At 39.5% G+C, this 14,875-nt stretch overlaps 3 protein-coding genes across 3 annotated transcripts in view; all 3 read right to left on the bottom strand.

Moving 5' to 3' along the window:
- Window positions 1-1,656: 1,656 nt before the first annotated feature.
- Window positions 1,657-5,233, bottom strand: LOC109472849 (fibroblast growth factor receptor 2-like). Its single transcript, XM_019772707.1, has 11 exons — window positions 5,117-5,233; window positions 4,863-4,953; window positions 4,573-4,640; window positions 4,252-4,414; window positions 3,907-4,017; window positions 3,347-3,537; window positions 2,843-2,965; window positions 2,657-2,727; window positions 2,347-2,387; window positions 1,902-1,998; window positions 1,657-1,771 (listed from the first exon to the last, which is right to left on the bottom strand). The coding sequence occupies exons 1-11, from the start codon at window positions 5,231-5,233 to the stop codon at window positions 1,657-1,659; spliced, it is 1,188 nt and encodes a 395-aa protein (XP_019628266.1).
- Window positions 5,234-5,579: 346 nt separating this feature from the next.
- Window positions 5,580-11,121, bottom strand: LOC109472848 (fibrillin-1-like). The gene is made up of 7 exons (XM_019772705.1): window positions 10,860-11,121; window positions 10,251-10,508; window positions 9,438-9,566; window positions 8,771-8,887; window positions 6,146-6,274; window positions 5,854-5,976; window positions 5,580-5,692 (listed from the first exon to the last, which is right to left on the bottom strand). Exons 1-7 carry the CDS (start codon window positions 11,119-11,121, stop codon window positions 5,580-5,582), a joined length of 1,131 nt encoding a protein of 376 aa, XP_019628264.1.
- Window positions 11,122-12,150: 1,029 nt separating this feature from the next.
- The window catches only part of LOC109472857 (transmembrane protein 2-like), a 38,124-nt gene continuing 35,399 nt past the window's right edge, over window positions 12,151-14,875 (bottom strand). Inside the window, exons 24-26 of the mRNA XM_019772722.1 lie at window positions 14,624-14,787; window positions 13,637-13,746; window positions 12,151-12,318 (exon numbers count right to left, since the gene is read on the bottom strand). Of these exons, the coding sequence (XP_019628281.1) occupies window positions 12,200-12,318; window positions 13,637-13,746; window positions 14,624-14,787 (393 nt within the window). The 3' untranslated portion in view covers window positions 12,151-12,199. The remainder of the gene's footprint in view (window positions 12,319-13,636; window positions 13,747-14,623; window positions 14,788-14,875) is intronic.

The following is a 14,875-nucleotide window of genomic DNA, read 5'->3' as shown; positions in this document are numbered from 1 at the left end:
GTTAAAAAGACACTGCACTTCTAAGGGATATAGGTTGTAATAAATATACATCTGTTCGAATAAGAAGTACAATGAAAGTACAGTAAAAGTAGCAACAGGACTCGTAATGACATTTTAGTAGTTAACAAACGGTGAAAGTTACTATTTCCCTAGTTCCTTTCCGGTATTATCAACGCCGCGAACATCTAAGATCTTGTAAAACCCAGACCAAGATAACATCCCATTTCCCTTTTTGCGACAGTCACTTCCTCCTGTGGCCTCGTAGTATGGTTGTCAATGACGAGATTATGTTAAGATTAAAGACCAGGTCTGAACGGTAATAATCAACCCTCAACGAGCGAGGGCCGATTTATTTAGTCCAGCCAAAGGTATGTGACACTTGTCACACTTTTTTTGACCAAGACGCTTCTTCTTTATTTATTTGTTAGGCTTACAAAGAAGCCAGGGTGTCCCAACTAGTCAAGGACTATTACTAAGGGACACCCTGTGGGAAAAATGGAAATTATTAGACATACATATAATGCATATTACAAACCCCTTGTCCTGCGGGGCCCATATATATATGGGTTGCACATACAGTACCATCTATATAGTGCCCTGTATATGTGCGATTTGGGGGTGTTTCTCGTGCAACGCATCACACCGCAGCGAAACGCAACGAATGCGGAAGTAACTACGCCGCCGCAGGGCAAAAAAAGTCAAGGGTCTGTGACCTGATTAAGACATGAAATTATTTGAAAATATTGTGTAAAAATTGCCAGCAGGACAAGGGTTACAATTTACAAAATACATGTTTAGTGAAATATAACTGTTACAACGTATGTACAATGATCCAATAATATACATACATTCTAAAAATACAATAATAGAGTCCTGGTATATACATGGTTGCCGAGGTAAAAAAAAAGGCAATATGTGTTATTATGCATATGTTTCTAGCAGGATATAAACAAACCTTTCATATGATAATCTATTGGATTCCAGGTTTGACTTTCTATCTTTTTAATGTGAGCATATTTCTGATTGACAAAATGCTCACCAACAATTTACTTGCCAAACAAAAGCCTACAAGAGTATATTTACAACATGCATGCACTTGTATAGCAATATGAATGCATTATGATCAAGGCTGTTTAAAGCTGTCAAACCAAGAAAGGACATTCCTATATTCTACGTAGGCAGTCAGAGTACAAAATATCAAAATATGTTACATCTTTTGCTAGGAGTGTAGAAGAAATTTGGTGTAAAACTCTATGTATATGTTTCATTATCCATTGTTATGTTACTCCTGTTATATGTGATAAAATATTCAAACTTCGAAGGAAGTTGACATCCAAGCAAATACATCTGTTGACCATAGCATGGTTTCTTCGTTTCCACTTCATTCTCATTCATGAAGAAGTGAAGCGTACGGCTGACAAGACAAAAAGAAGCAGTTTAGTGCATATGAACAGAACAAAGTGCAGCATAGAAGTATATATGTTCGTTTCAGATACTATTGATATATATATGTTAGACTAGATGTGACACAGGTGGCATCCAAGCAAGTGTGGATCTATCGAAAAGAAGGTAATCACGTCGAAGCGTCATCTCCTGTACCAATGGAAGGAAAAATGCATAATACTGTATGTCAATAAAGCGACTCACAGATATATTTCAACAGACTGTTACCTTGTGTGCTTGAATGATCCTGTCCAGGTTGGTTTTCAGTTGTGGGAAGGTCGGTCTGTCTTCTGGCAGAATCGTCCAGCAGTCTTCCATCAAGGCGAAGCTGTGCATGAATATTTAGATAAAGAAGAAGTTATTCATGTTTTGGTAGCTACTTTCCTAATTCTTTTTCAATAACCAGTGATACAAGTGGTAGAATTTTGAGATGTTGCTATCTCTAAAGGCATACTTACAGTTCATCCGGGCAGTACAGCGGCTTCTCCAGCCGGCCGCCATCTTTGATCATGTTCATCATCTGTTTACCCTTCATCCCCCCGTATGGCAGATGTCCTACACGGTAGATGTAATGAGTTAAATCCAAATCCAACACAAATACAAATGTGCATATTGATAACAACAAAAGTGACGAAACATGGGGAGAAGCTGTTTGGATAGGGACCTAGAGAAAGGCTTGGACATCTTCCATCTTTCAAGTTACATACTTGTTGTGTGGCAAAGTTGAAATATATAAATGAAAAAAGACACTACCGAATCTACAAATTATTAACATCATCATTTCGGACTAGTAACTCTTTGTCTACAGGTGTTGCTGTCTTCCATACATAATTGATTTTCTTCCACTAATTCCAAACAAATATAAAGATATTATATTGATATTAGAAATTTAAATATGCTTACCCATACTCATAATCTCCCACAAAAGAACACCAAACGACCAGCTACAGAACAGAAAACAAGTATAAAAAAACTTAAACAAAAATACCATACGTGCACACTCACACACACGTATAAATTATGAAATTTCCAAGCATTATTGCATATAGTTTGTTGAAAGTGATACTATTTTGTATATGTTTTAAGATAATATCTCTAAAATTACTGTCACTATAGTAACGCACAACAATAGGTGTAAATCAGTATCATTTCTAGTACATTCCAAAAGCTGAGAGGAAGTTATTGAAAATGGTAAAATTATCCTCATACTCACACGTCACTCTGAGTTGTGTAAACGTTGTAGAACAGTGACTCATAGGCCATCCACCGCAACGGGAGCTTGGTCTGAGATAATATAAGAATACCAGCTGTAATCCAATCATCACATAAAGCTGTAGAACACTAGAACTTATGTCTAATTAAAGATTGTAACACTTGAAGAATTATTCACAGCCCTTACCTTTGTAGTCTTTACGTACTCTTCACTTTCATAGATGTCCCTGGACAGTCCAAAATCAGACACCTTGGCCACCAGGTTCTTTCCAAGTAGGATGTTCCTTGCTGCAAGGTCACGGTGAACACACTGTGGGGAGAAATTTGTAAAGTTTGGTATAATCACATAATGTGTGACAATATCAATCATTTTTGTAATCAAATCCATACATGGAAGGTACGATAACTTCCAAGTGACATAGTATGAGTGTTTTTATCGGAACATTGAGACGGCACACTCAAGATATCAAATTAATTCCATGCCGCTACAGACATAGAAAACAAATATTGTAACATAAAACATAGAACACGAAGAGCAACAATGTAACTTAATAGTTAAAATATAAACAAATAATTAAAGGTTTACAACCCACTCCAGGACTGTTATGAAATAAATATTAATAAATATAACATATTCTTTTTTTGTAATATATAAATACACTAGTGCACTATGAGGGTTTGGATACGTTACCTGCACGGCTGCAAGGTGGCTCATTCCAGCGGCTACATCGATGCCAAACTGGATGAGCTGTTCCAGGTCCATAACTGGAAGAGGCTGGTTTTGGTTCTCCGAGTTGTTTCTCATGGCCTCAACCGAGTTGGTCTTCAGCCAGTCTTTCAGGCAGCCGTTAGGGGCGTACTCAACCACTACCATGAAAGGCCCTAAAATATGGATGGAAATTTTGATTTATCAGAAGACCATAGATATATTTTGATCGAGTATTTATGTCTGTATTAGGCAACAGCTAATAGCTATTACCAACTACAGACGATATAATGAGACTTTGATTGAAGTGAAACTAAGTATGATACATAACTTACTAGTATCTTAAGTAGAAATAACTGGTAGTTGCTGTGTTTCTCTTATTTGTTCGATAAATTTCGAATTAGAACTTTATGTTAGCACATGGTTTCATAACACTCTTCAATACATTCTGCACTCATTGTCCTTGTAAGTTAGCAATTGCAAGACATTGCATACCGATCATGAGCATCCTCAATAAAGTACTGTAGTACACATGTAATACGTACCTCCTTTTGTGCACGCTCCAACCAGGGAGATGATGTTGTCATGACGACCAACAGTCACCAGGATCTCCAGTTCTCCCAGCAGGTCTTTCTTGTTACCATCAGATGCAGAGTCTGTGAGATTCAGACATTATAGTCTGTAAAAAAACCATGGTATCTACAACATATCAGGTCGCTACATACTTTTAGATAGATATCGATATTATTGACTGTACAAAATGTTCAAAACCAAAAACAATGATCCTGTAGGCAAGAAAGTGTATGTGAGTGAATCAGATGTTAGTTTCCACTTAACAAATTATTTGACTGGACCAGAAGGCATTGTAAAGATCGGTTGATCTCATTTACCTCTTAAAGTCTTGACAGCCACAGTGGTTGTCACTCCTCGGTTACGGACTTCTCCGAGGCGAACTTCCCCGAACTGTCCCCTACCGATCCGCCTGCTCAGGTTCAGACTGGACCGAGGGATTTCCCAAAAGTTCAGGGTCGAAATCGGTGAATTCGACGAAACCTGTAACGACAGAATAAACGTTGCAGCGTATGTGGAGGCAGGGGTGTAAATGAAAACAGGAAAACAAGCAATGAAACAACAACAAAAAAGCAAACCTGTGGTACTTCTGAACCGTTTAGTTCCTGTAGCACAGCTTTAAGTCTCGCCCTTGGTCCAACCATAGGAACAAGGTCCTTCATCATTGCGTCATCAAGATGGCGCAGTGCCTTTCCGTCTACGTCGTTCTCTGTAAACCAAACATACACAGAGGTCAATATTGGCAGATTCACCAAAATTGCATAAATATCCGGTCAGCAGCTCTCATAAGGATGTCAATCTCTTACGACGTGATATACGTAATTATGACATTACCAAACAAGAAATACTTCTATAAATTCTGAGTTTTATATTTTGTTTTACTTGTCAATTTGGAGACATATAGCGGATATCGTAACATTGCTACCCATACCCCTAAATGCCCTTGCACACTCTTGGAGGTCATTGTCGATTAGAAACCCCTGTACGTCTTCAACTGTGATGAGGTTTGCTAGTCCTGGTACCTGAGGAGAACATGTGTAATTCAGTACAGAACGGGTTATGAACATAGATATGCATCTCTATTGATGGGTGAAAAAGTAGCTAGGCTGAGTAAAAAAATAGATCTTAACGGCAAGTGCAATTGAAATCACACAGCTATAATATCCTAGGACGGGAAATTCTTACACATGCATCCCTGCCATTTTCTGGATCAAATGCTTCGTTAGTAGCACCACCTGTCACCGGCTGATCAACGATGTCTTTCAGTGGTACGTCTCTTTGTTTGGGAACGTTCTTATTCATTCTTCTGAAAATAAAAGTTATTTGTCAACATGTATTGCTTTTCTGTTACTACATTTGGCCCACCGGCGATATATTTTAATTCATAGAAAAAAAAACAGATAGACTAATCATATAAAGGAAATGTTAGAGTACACTAAATTCATTTTCAATAATTTACTGTTTTGGTGTATGGCAAAGATCAAATCTGATTTTTTTGTAGTACTTCACAGCCGTGGGGAGTATGCATTGCAGTAGAGAAAAGTTAACATAGTGATAATTCCAATAGGTACGGTTGAGCTACGTTAACCTCAATGCAAAATTGTCGAGTTCTTGTAGTATGTCAGATCTACGAACATTCAGACGTATTTTACAGCGTGTACCTGCAGTAGAAAACGACAGCTCCAAGTGCACCAATGGCAAAAACAGCTGCCACAACACCCAAGATGATCCCTATAACTGGTACACCAGCTACCTTTTGTTCTGGAATACGATACAGAACATAGTTGAGAATATGCAGGGTTGGTGCTTAAGAGATAATATCAGAAAATTTAATGCTATACTCTGAGGTAGGCATATTTCTATATTAATCATTTGGCTAGGTCCTAGGATTTAGATAAAGAGGCAGGGGTCTAACGGCTGACCTGTACACCATGTACCATTCCCCTGGTAACCTGGATTACAGGAACAGTCAAAGGATCCTTCCATGTTGGAGCAGGTTGCGTGGATGTGGCAGTCATCAGCATTGGTATAGCATTCATCTACATCTGTAAAGTAGGAGATATATTTCAACGAATTATTATGAGCTAAATAATTTCTATATCAGTACTGCTAAATTTAATGACTATCTACTTAATATATGATCTTGACTCCATAATGCAAAGAGTAACAAAGCATTAGTGTATGCATAAAAAAATTTAGTGATATTCTATGTACCTGAACACGTAACTCCATCCCCAATGTATCCTGTATTACAGGTACAGTTGTAAGACCCGTCAGTGTTGGTACATGTAGCCTGGGTGTCACAGTTGTCGGTACCGGCAGTGCACTCATCTATGTCAGACTCTGTAAAAAAAAGCTTAGATGATAGCACAAATCATCTTATGAACTTAATCCTAAGATAGATGTTTCTATCCAGTGTGCTGTGGAACGTTATGTAGATTGAATGGTTTGTAACTTTCTTCTTTCTGTTGACATCGTTTCAATTTGTGCTGATATATACCTTTCTGCTACTAAAAGTTGTAACCACACTTATCATCGTCGTCAAATTTTCGAAGATAGATGTTGAGATCGACGGAACGTCTAGGAAACGTAGCCTGGAACCATTAAAGCCCAAAGTCATCCTGAAAGAGGTAACATCATCGCAGAAATGTAACAACGAACGAACAAAGGAAAGAAAAGGAAAGAAACAGCAAAATATTTACGCAAATTGTTTTAACGTACAAGATAAATCATTATATGCAATCAACAAGTCTTTGAATTCAATTCTTGCCGTTGGTCTTCTACTGGCGCTCTTAGAATTAAAAAAAAAACCTTAATAGTATACACACATACACAACTTAATAGCAACTAGAAAGGCCAATATTTGCTTTGGAGCAAATACAGCGATGGGTTCACCACATTTTACCACATGGCAGGGAAAGAATGAGAAACACAAGGGAAAACAATGATTTACATTGATATAACTATAATATGAAGTAACATACAACTAAAACAACAGTTGGATAGCTATTCCCTAATTTATTGGTTAGGATTTTTAATTGCATAATGCAAACTGTTGATTTTCAAAATAAAATAAAAAACGTTCATGCCCCGCATTCCAATGCTGGAGCAGAAAAGCTTGAAATACCTACCAAAACACTTGAATAAAGACATACTGTCAGTATGGAAATGCTCTGTGCAGGTGTTAATCAAGTTAAATCCCAACAGCCAATCAGCAAGAAATGCTCTGTGCAGGTGGAAATGCTCTGTGCGGGTGTTAATCAAGTTAAATCCCAACAGCCAATCAGCAAGAAGTATAGAGGAAAGCTGCATGCCTATTGGTTGATGCCCTGCATTCCATTGTGATGACTCATGCCCAGACGTGATAAACACGGCACACTAACACAGTATTACATTTGCTATAACACAGCCAAAAAACTCAAATAAAACCATTCTAAAAGCCTGTGTCACAAAAATTTAAAAAACGCCTAGGGGTATTTGCCCACTGTACCTCCATACCAAATTTCAGGACCTTAGGCCCTAAAATGAAGAAGCTGAATCCATTTAAAGATATGGCAGGAGGAGGAGGAGGAGAAGGAGGAGAAGAAACATCAGAAAAAGCAATATGGGTTCACCACCACTTCGTGGTGTGGTGAACCCATAAAAATATCCAGTGTACCGGGGTTCGAACTCGTAATGTCTGGACTTGCAGCCCTGCGCGTTACCAACCGAGCTATCTGGACACGTTTCCATTTCTCTCTGCATTGTATGTCATATAAAGTGAACAACATGGCGGTAACGATCGCTTCAAGTACTAGTAAGGGACTTTCTAGGAGATACACTCTACAATTTTGGTGATTCTTCAGAAATCGATAACAGAATATATAATACTAGTCGGTGAAGATTGTGGAAAATTGTTGATACCGTGGCGCGCGCGCGTGCGCCGACGATACACATTACGTACCGTTGTTTACAGTACTCGCGGGGCGCAGGTCATTGACCTCCCGCTTGCGTTGTTCCAACAGAGAAGAGCAAAATATCTGCCAGTTTTGCATCAGATTTTCAGTGTTTGTTAAAATCATATACAGGCATCCATGCAGCTATAATTCTTCCAACTAGTTCGTAGTTAGGTGAAATGCTTATAGGAATCACACGAATCGGTATCCAATATCAGAGTATCATGGCCCACGGCCGAGACCGCGTGGACCAGCTGCGCTGGTACGTGAAAATGGTAGTAAATAAATTAATTAGCCAACAGCCAATCAACAGCCACATCTGCAAACATGACCACACCTGCTTGTATGCCCATATTTGGGCCTTCCCCCGAATTCCTTTCTTATTACGTCACGCGCGTACGCCCCCACAGTACTTTCCTATGGGGACCACTAAAAAGCAAATAAAACAATTGTAAAAGCTTGTATCAAAAAAATTTAAAAAACGCCTAAGGGTATTTACCCGCTCTACCTCTATACGAAATTACAGGTAATTTCGCCCAAAAATGAAGGAGTTGAATCAATTTAAAGAAGTGGCAGGAGGAGGAGGAGAAGGAGGAAAAGAAACATCAGAAAAAGCAATATGGGTTCACCACCACTTCGTGGTGTGGTGAACCCATAATAAAGAAATCATCCTATGTCATTGCCAGGCCCTGCAAATTTGGACTGTAAATTAAGCACCTGTATGAGTATAGTTGGTATAACCACTTGTCGGTGTTCAGCTGGTTGTTTTAAAGACATAGTTCTCAGTATCTTAGTTCTGAAACCTAACATCGTAGCGATTTGATAGAAGATTTGTTCTTTATATTCGGTAAAATAAGTTCTCCTCTTTTCCTTTAATTTGTAACGACCTGTCCTATACCTGTACCTGTATTACAGTTGTCTCCCGCCCAACCTGTCTCACAGGTACAGGTGTAAGAGTTGGCGCCATCCACACACGTCCCGTGGATACATGGGCTGGACGCGCACTGATTGACATTGATGTCTGAAATACAAGACAAAGGAGTATTGTGTTGACAACATTGATACATTTACTACCTAATCTATCTAATTCTAATTGACATAAGAGTGCGTCGGCATTGAGACTCCCAGTTGGCACATTTAGGCATATTCTGATAAAATGTTTTATGGCGTTTAGAGAGGCCTCTAAGTGCAAAGGGTACCCCCTAACTCAGCCCGTGCTGCAAGATTACAAGCTGTTTTAGGTACGTTGAGAGATTGTTTGTAGAATTTTAAATGAACAGCTTCGCTTGCACAAGAGTTTGAAGTTTTGAAAGACCCCCAAATTTCTGATCCATAGAGCAAGATAGGTTTCACACAAGAGTCGAAAAGCTTGTTTTTAACGGACAATGGGGCTTCGGCTTTGTCAATGTAAGTGCAGATACCTAATTAATCAAGTTGTCCTCTCAAGAAACATCTAAAATGTCTCAAAAGGTGAAAGGTGATTATAAAAAATATCAGCTAACATGACATAGCAAATTTTAGATTAGTTGGACTGTTTGAACTGATAGTATAAGAAGACGGTCAAATCTCACCCCTACAGGTGTGTCCATCGGTGCCCAGACTGTACCCATCATTACAGGAACAGGAGTAACTTCCGACAGTGTTGGAGCAGACTTGAGCACAGGGTCCACGGCCGCCATAGGTGGAACACTCATTGATATCTTTGAATCATTGAAATATTAGAATAATCATATTTGTTAAATAGTAAACAAATATATACAGAATACCAATATCATGAGGTCATCAATATATATACAGATTATAATAGGAAAACATATCGACTTTGAAAACATCGCATTCTTGTGAACTCTCTGATAGGCATAGACCGACCACGTGTTGTGATTTTTGTTCCGATGAACATTACATCAAAATGTGCACAAGAGCACAATAGAAACAGGATAATTTCATATCGAGGAAACATCGGCATGCCACAAAGTGATGATAAACTGTACATCTCTCACCCGTGTCACAATTGTCTCCTTCCCAGCCTGATTCACATGGACAGGAAAAGCCGTTCACCTGGCTCGTACAGGAGCAATAAATACAGGTACAAGGGTTGGGGAAACAGAACTCTGCAAGGTAATAAATGGACGCGCCAGAGTTATCATGACGTACTCCTCATAGCCGATCACATAGCTAACATGTAAATGATATAATCTCCAGTAATTCGCCAATCTGCAAGTGAAATGTACGTCGTAAGAGTTATAAGTTGTTCAATATCCGTATGTCACTCCGTTCTGTTTGCCTGCAACAAATATCTCTCAATAAACGCCATTTCAATGTCCAGGCATGACTTAAGTTTGACAATGGGAAGTGTGCTTATCATTATTATTAACTCATCTTACCGCTCCGTTGGTAGTGATCAAATCTTGGGTTGGAATCCAGTGCTTGTCCGGCTGTGTTCTGGTTGTCTCCACTCAACAGACATCTCGCCGACCCACTGTCCAGGTCAAAGGACAGACAGGACCCAACTGAGAGGATCTCTTCTCCCAGCAGACACCGCAGTGCGCATGTCCGGGGACTCACAGTCGCTGGGGTGACAAAAACGTCGTTGTGACCGCCTAGGACCTGGTCGGCGTGTTCAGAGAAGAAACCGGCTATATCTGTAAACCATAGGCGTTTGAATTCGTAAATTGAAATGAGGAGAAACTATTGCTGTCTGGAAATAAATGATAGAGAGAATGAAATAATATGAATTTTGATATATTTTGATACGATTGTCTTATTTAGCAAAACGAATCCACGTATTTCTTGTGCATAACTATCAATAAGTATCCTACTGACGAATAAAGGAGGATCTACCATAATGCTCGAAACAACAACCGTAGTTTCATGCTAAACGTGTAAACGTGTATACGTTTAGTTAAGTTGCAATGAACGTATATTTGATGTCAAAATTTTTCTCATAATTAGTCTCTCACCCTTTGATCAGTCTCTCATAATCAGTCTCTCACCTTTCATCTCGTAATGGTCGAAATAACTGTTAAAAGTAAGTGTCAGCCCAGCTGTGACTTTGTTGTCCCTACTCAGCTGACATCCGGTACGTGGCTTGAAGTAGTCAAACGACAAACACTCCCCCTCCTGTACAGCAGTGGTTCCTTCCAGACACCTCTGGGCACATTCTTCAGGGGTGATACCGTCGATCAGCTCGTCATTATGGCCAGGCAAGGCTTTGTTCGGATTGTATTCAAACAGGTCTGTGAAATCTGAAAGCATTTAGTATTAGTAGTCTATTGGTATTACCAGTATCCCTGCAGTTAATGCTCAACAATGATACATCTTTGTAATAAATAATACACTATACTAAAGTCTGCACTATGTGTGTCTTCATATTTTGTGTGTTTTGTGTACAAGCATTGTTAATACTTGTACGGTAACATGTTGAAAGGTGTGTAATAAATGATATTATTGTGATTTTTCCCATTCGGGCACCCCTATCAAGCTCTCTGACTTTTCTTTTCATCATGAATAAAAAATGATCGTACGTCCTACAACCTCACTCCCGCCGCAGTACGATAGCAAAACACTGAAAGAATAGGCAGTGAAAAGCTATGTGTAGAACTTTGTGTATCTCTGCATTGACATTCTACTTGTACAGCACGTTCGTAATTGATTTCTGGCAACATACATTTAGGTATAAAAAGTACGTGCGTATAATTCTGTATCAAATACGCTCTTCACTCACCTGCTGAAATCTCTGTGAATGCAGTAATGATCAACAACATGAAAACTGCTCCTCTTCGGCATCGGTGAGCTTTGATTTCGTTTAATCCATAGGACCTTCCCATGGTGATTTCAGGAGCCAAGATTACATCTATCCGCCGAAAAATACCATGGACTAACACGGAGGAAGTTTTGTTGCGCTGTTCCGCTAACTTTGGACTAACTTCCTGTTGTAGTCCGTGTAGTGCGCGTGCGCTTCGACACAGAGCAAACAGTGACGACGTGAACTTCGTCAAACATTGACACAACCACCCACTTTGACAGGTATAAGCACCATGGGCTCCAGTACGCCATATGTGGAGAGGGTGGGAAATATGAAAAAAAGAAAACAAAATAGAGTCTCCATATTTTGAGTAGCTTGGCCTATCAAAACTAACCAAACAATACTATGTTAACCTCAATATGAAGAAATCTTGCAGACAAAAATGATTTAAAAAAATAAGACATGCAGACATGATCTAAGTCATTCCGATAGTTTTATTCAGTATCATAGAATTGTCAAAATTGGTTGCCATCTCTATTAGACTATTTGGTCAATTTCTACTCTTCCCAGAGACTGGTAGAGGCTAGTTTATCCCATGAGAGGGACCTTGGTGTAGATCTGTGCCGGACCCTGGGTGGACGGCAGGTTGACTTGCTGGATCCAGCTCGGGAATACATTCCCCTTAAAACCAACCATCGCAAAATTACCTGCAATAACAGAGGAAACATAATAATATTTATAATCGATAAAAATTTAGCAATATGTAACCAATAATGATTTGAAATTAATACTGTTTGACAGCATGTTGTATTTCAATGATGTATTCTGTTGGCCACAGAGCAATTCAGGCACCCAGTAATGTTGCCTGCGAGTGTGGTGTCAGAGTGTATTGTGTATATATGCATGAGCTCTAAATAAACCATTTTACTACTACTTCAAAAGACTTTTGACAAATGCAGCAGAATTATCAACTGCTTTGGGGGAGCTTTCGAGACGCACTTTGTCGTCTTGGAGTCTTCTTGTCATGTGACTTGATGTTGATTATCACGTGACTAGAGGCAACATACCTTTGCCAGCACGTCGGCAGAACGTACTGCGCCTGCGCAGAACCCTGTATTTTCACGGTTTTCGGTGGATTTTTGGTCAACGTTGCATCAAAATTTTGCCTGTTGCAGGAGATATCTTTTCCGACATAACATTTGAAAACTACAGACGGAGTGTTAACCTTATATGCGCGAATACAACCTTATATGAGACGTTCTACCGAAGTGCTATGAACAATGCATTACGGGTTTCACGCAGGTGCAGTACGTTCTGCCGACGTGCTCCTTTGCCAAATATCATTAGTGTGTGACTCTTCGGTGACTGTTAGCCAATAAAATAGCACTGAGGATGGGCTGGCAATGAAAAATTGCAGAAACACTGTCTGCCACAAGGACAAGCAAAAACACGGCATCATTCTCATGACTACCCATACACAGTCTGACTGATTTTTTTCTTTGTCTTTTATTTATTTTTTATTTGATTTTATTTGATTTATTAAAATTGCAACAGTGCAATACCCATGGGACACAGGCTGTCGCTGGTGTTGTGTCCCGCACATAGAAACAAATACTGGACAGACAATACTCATTTTCACTTGAGTTTAGTACGCTGCCGTTGCGCCACACGACCCCATGTTTGCCTTCACTGTGTTTATTCATCTTCTTCTCTAAACAATTTAAGTTCATGACCCGGACCAAACATCTGTCACCATGGCAACTAATACTGTAGCAGACACCCTATGGTGTTGGGTTACATTTTGTAGCTGAACAGAACTGTGGGGTGCTGCTCACCACTTGTATTATGTATGTATTATATATGAATGTGTTTGATTAACAACAAACAGAGCAGTAGTTTGCCAGACTAAGCAATGTGAAGGTAAACATTATACATTTGTTTTGGAAATGTTACATTTCTAGCTTAGTATTCACCTTATATTTCACGTTTAAACGAAACATGTATGTTCTAGCATTGTTAGCACACCTTTGTCGTCCGTGGCGACGGGCTCAGCTGCACCGATCTCCCGCAGGGCCACCAGACACTCCCGGGCAAACCTGCTGGACCTGTCCCGCACGGTCACCACTACTATGGAACTGTAGGGCCACCAGACACCATCGGTACGAAATCATGTTTACCGAAGGAAAACATATTGTTTTTGCTACGTTTCCTCCTCTTCTTCTTCCCCAAACAGTGACCTCTGACCTGACTGAACCAGACAGTCTCTCACCATGGTAACTGGTGTTGGGCTACATAATGTTGCAATTTATAGTAGGAGGGATCATGGATGTAGAATTGGCAATTCTACCTCCATGGAGGGATATAGACTCCTGTCACCATATATGTGAATGTGTTCGCTTTGCAAATGTTAGTTTTCTATTTTTTATTGTGTTCAACCACAATTTTAATTAAAGCAACTGGATATTTGTTTTGAAAACTGCCAGACGTTTCAAGTAGTATCCACTACGTTTCGTCAGTGACTGTAACTTTTTGGACAACAAAGGTTCAAAGTTAAAGTTTCAAAACCTACCCAGCTGCTTGTAACAATTTTATAGATTTCATCGGCGTGTCCTATATAATGTTCCCTATATGACGTAATGTACTTAGGCCACACCAATTTAATTTGTTGGTTCTCGGATTTTTTTACGAAAACATATGAAGCGACAGGGCGAAAAAAAAAATAAAAACAGGCCTAGGCATCCTATTATAGCCCCAAATGCTACGATAGGGGCCATGAAATAAGCATAAAAGGCTGGGTTAACATTTAAACAATAAATTTTGAGCTTTTAATCAAACAACTGCATTGATAGATGGAACAACTGTAGCAACTAGGAAGAAAAGGACTTTCCTCAACTGATGGGGCCAAAATATGAGTATGTTTTAGTTGATCAGAACTAGAATTTTTTGGCAAACCATAAACAGAAATGAAGAGGCGAATCCGAGAACCAACAAATTAAATTGGTGTGGCCTTACTTGTGGGGAATGTCGTTGCGTATGAAGCTGGCCATCCTGAGGTCGATGTCTGTGTTAGAACTGTGAGTGTTGAAGGTGGCCCGGTGGGTGACTGTTCCCGACACTGCGTCAACACCCAGGACTAAGTACCCTCGGACGGTGTGATCGTACCGGGCCCCATCTATCTGTGAGGAGAAATGGCAGTCATTGAAGTTCTCTTAATTAATATTCACAACAGTTTGTAGTCATATTAGTCAAGATAACGATAACAGA

This window comes from Branchiostoma belcheri, unplaced genomic scaffold, assembly GCF_001625305.1.
Source record: "Branchiostoma belcheri isolate BF01 breed outbred unplaced genomic scaffold, Haploidv18h27 scaffold286, whole genome shotgun sequence".
In the NCBI taxonomy this organism is placed as follows: domain Eukaryota; kingdom Metazoa; phylum Chordata; class Leptocardii; order Amphioxiformes; family Branchiostomatidae; genus Branchiostoma; species Branchiostoma belcheri.
Note: the sequence above shows the minus strand (reverse complement) of the source record. Positions and strands in the feature narration are given on the sequence as shown.

Excerpts from the sequence above, each read along its gene's own strand:
- LOC109472849 (XM_019772707.1), bottom strand. The coding sequence starts at position 5,233 with ATGAATAAGAACGTTCCCAAACAAAGAGACGTACCACTGAAAGACATC. Across the intron at positions 3,538-3,906 it reads TGGAGCGTGCACAAAAGGAG|GGCCTTTCATGGTAGTGGTT; the intron begins GTACGTATTACA and ends TCCATATTTTAG. Across the intron at positions 1,999-2,346 it reads GTGGGAGATTATGAGTATGG|GACATCTGCCATACGGGGGG; the intron begins GTAAGCATATTT and ends TCTACCGTGTAG.
- LOC109472848 (XM_019772705.1), bottom strand. The coding sequence starts at position 11,121 with ATGCTTTCAGATTTCACAGACCTGTTTGAATACAATCCGAACAAAGCC. Across the intron at positions 9,567-10,250 it reads TGATCACTACCAACGGAGCG|ATATCAATGAGTGTTCCACC; the intron begins GTAAGATGAGTT and ends AATGATTCAAAG. Across the intron at positions 5,693-5,853 it reads GAATGGTACATGGTGTACAG|AACAAAAGGTAGCTGGTGTA; the intron begins GTCAGCCGTTAG and ends ATCGTATTCCAG.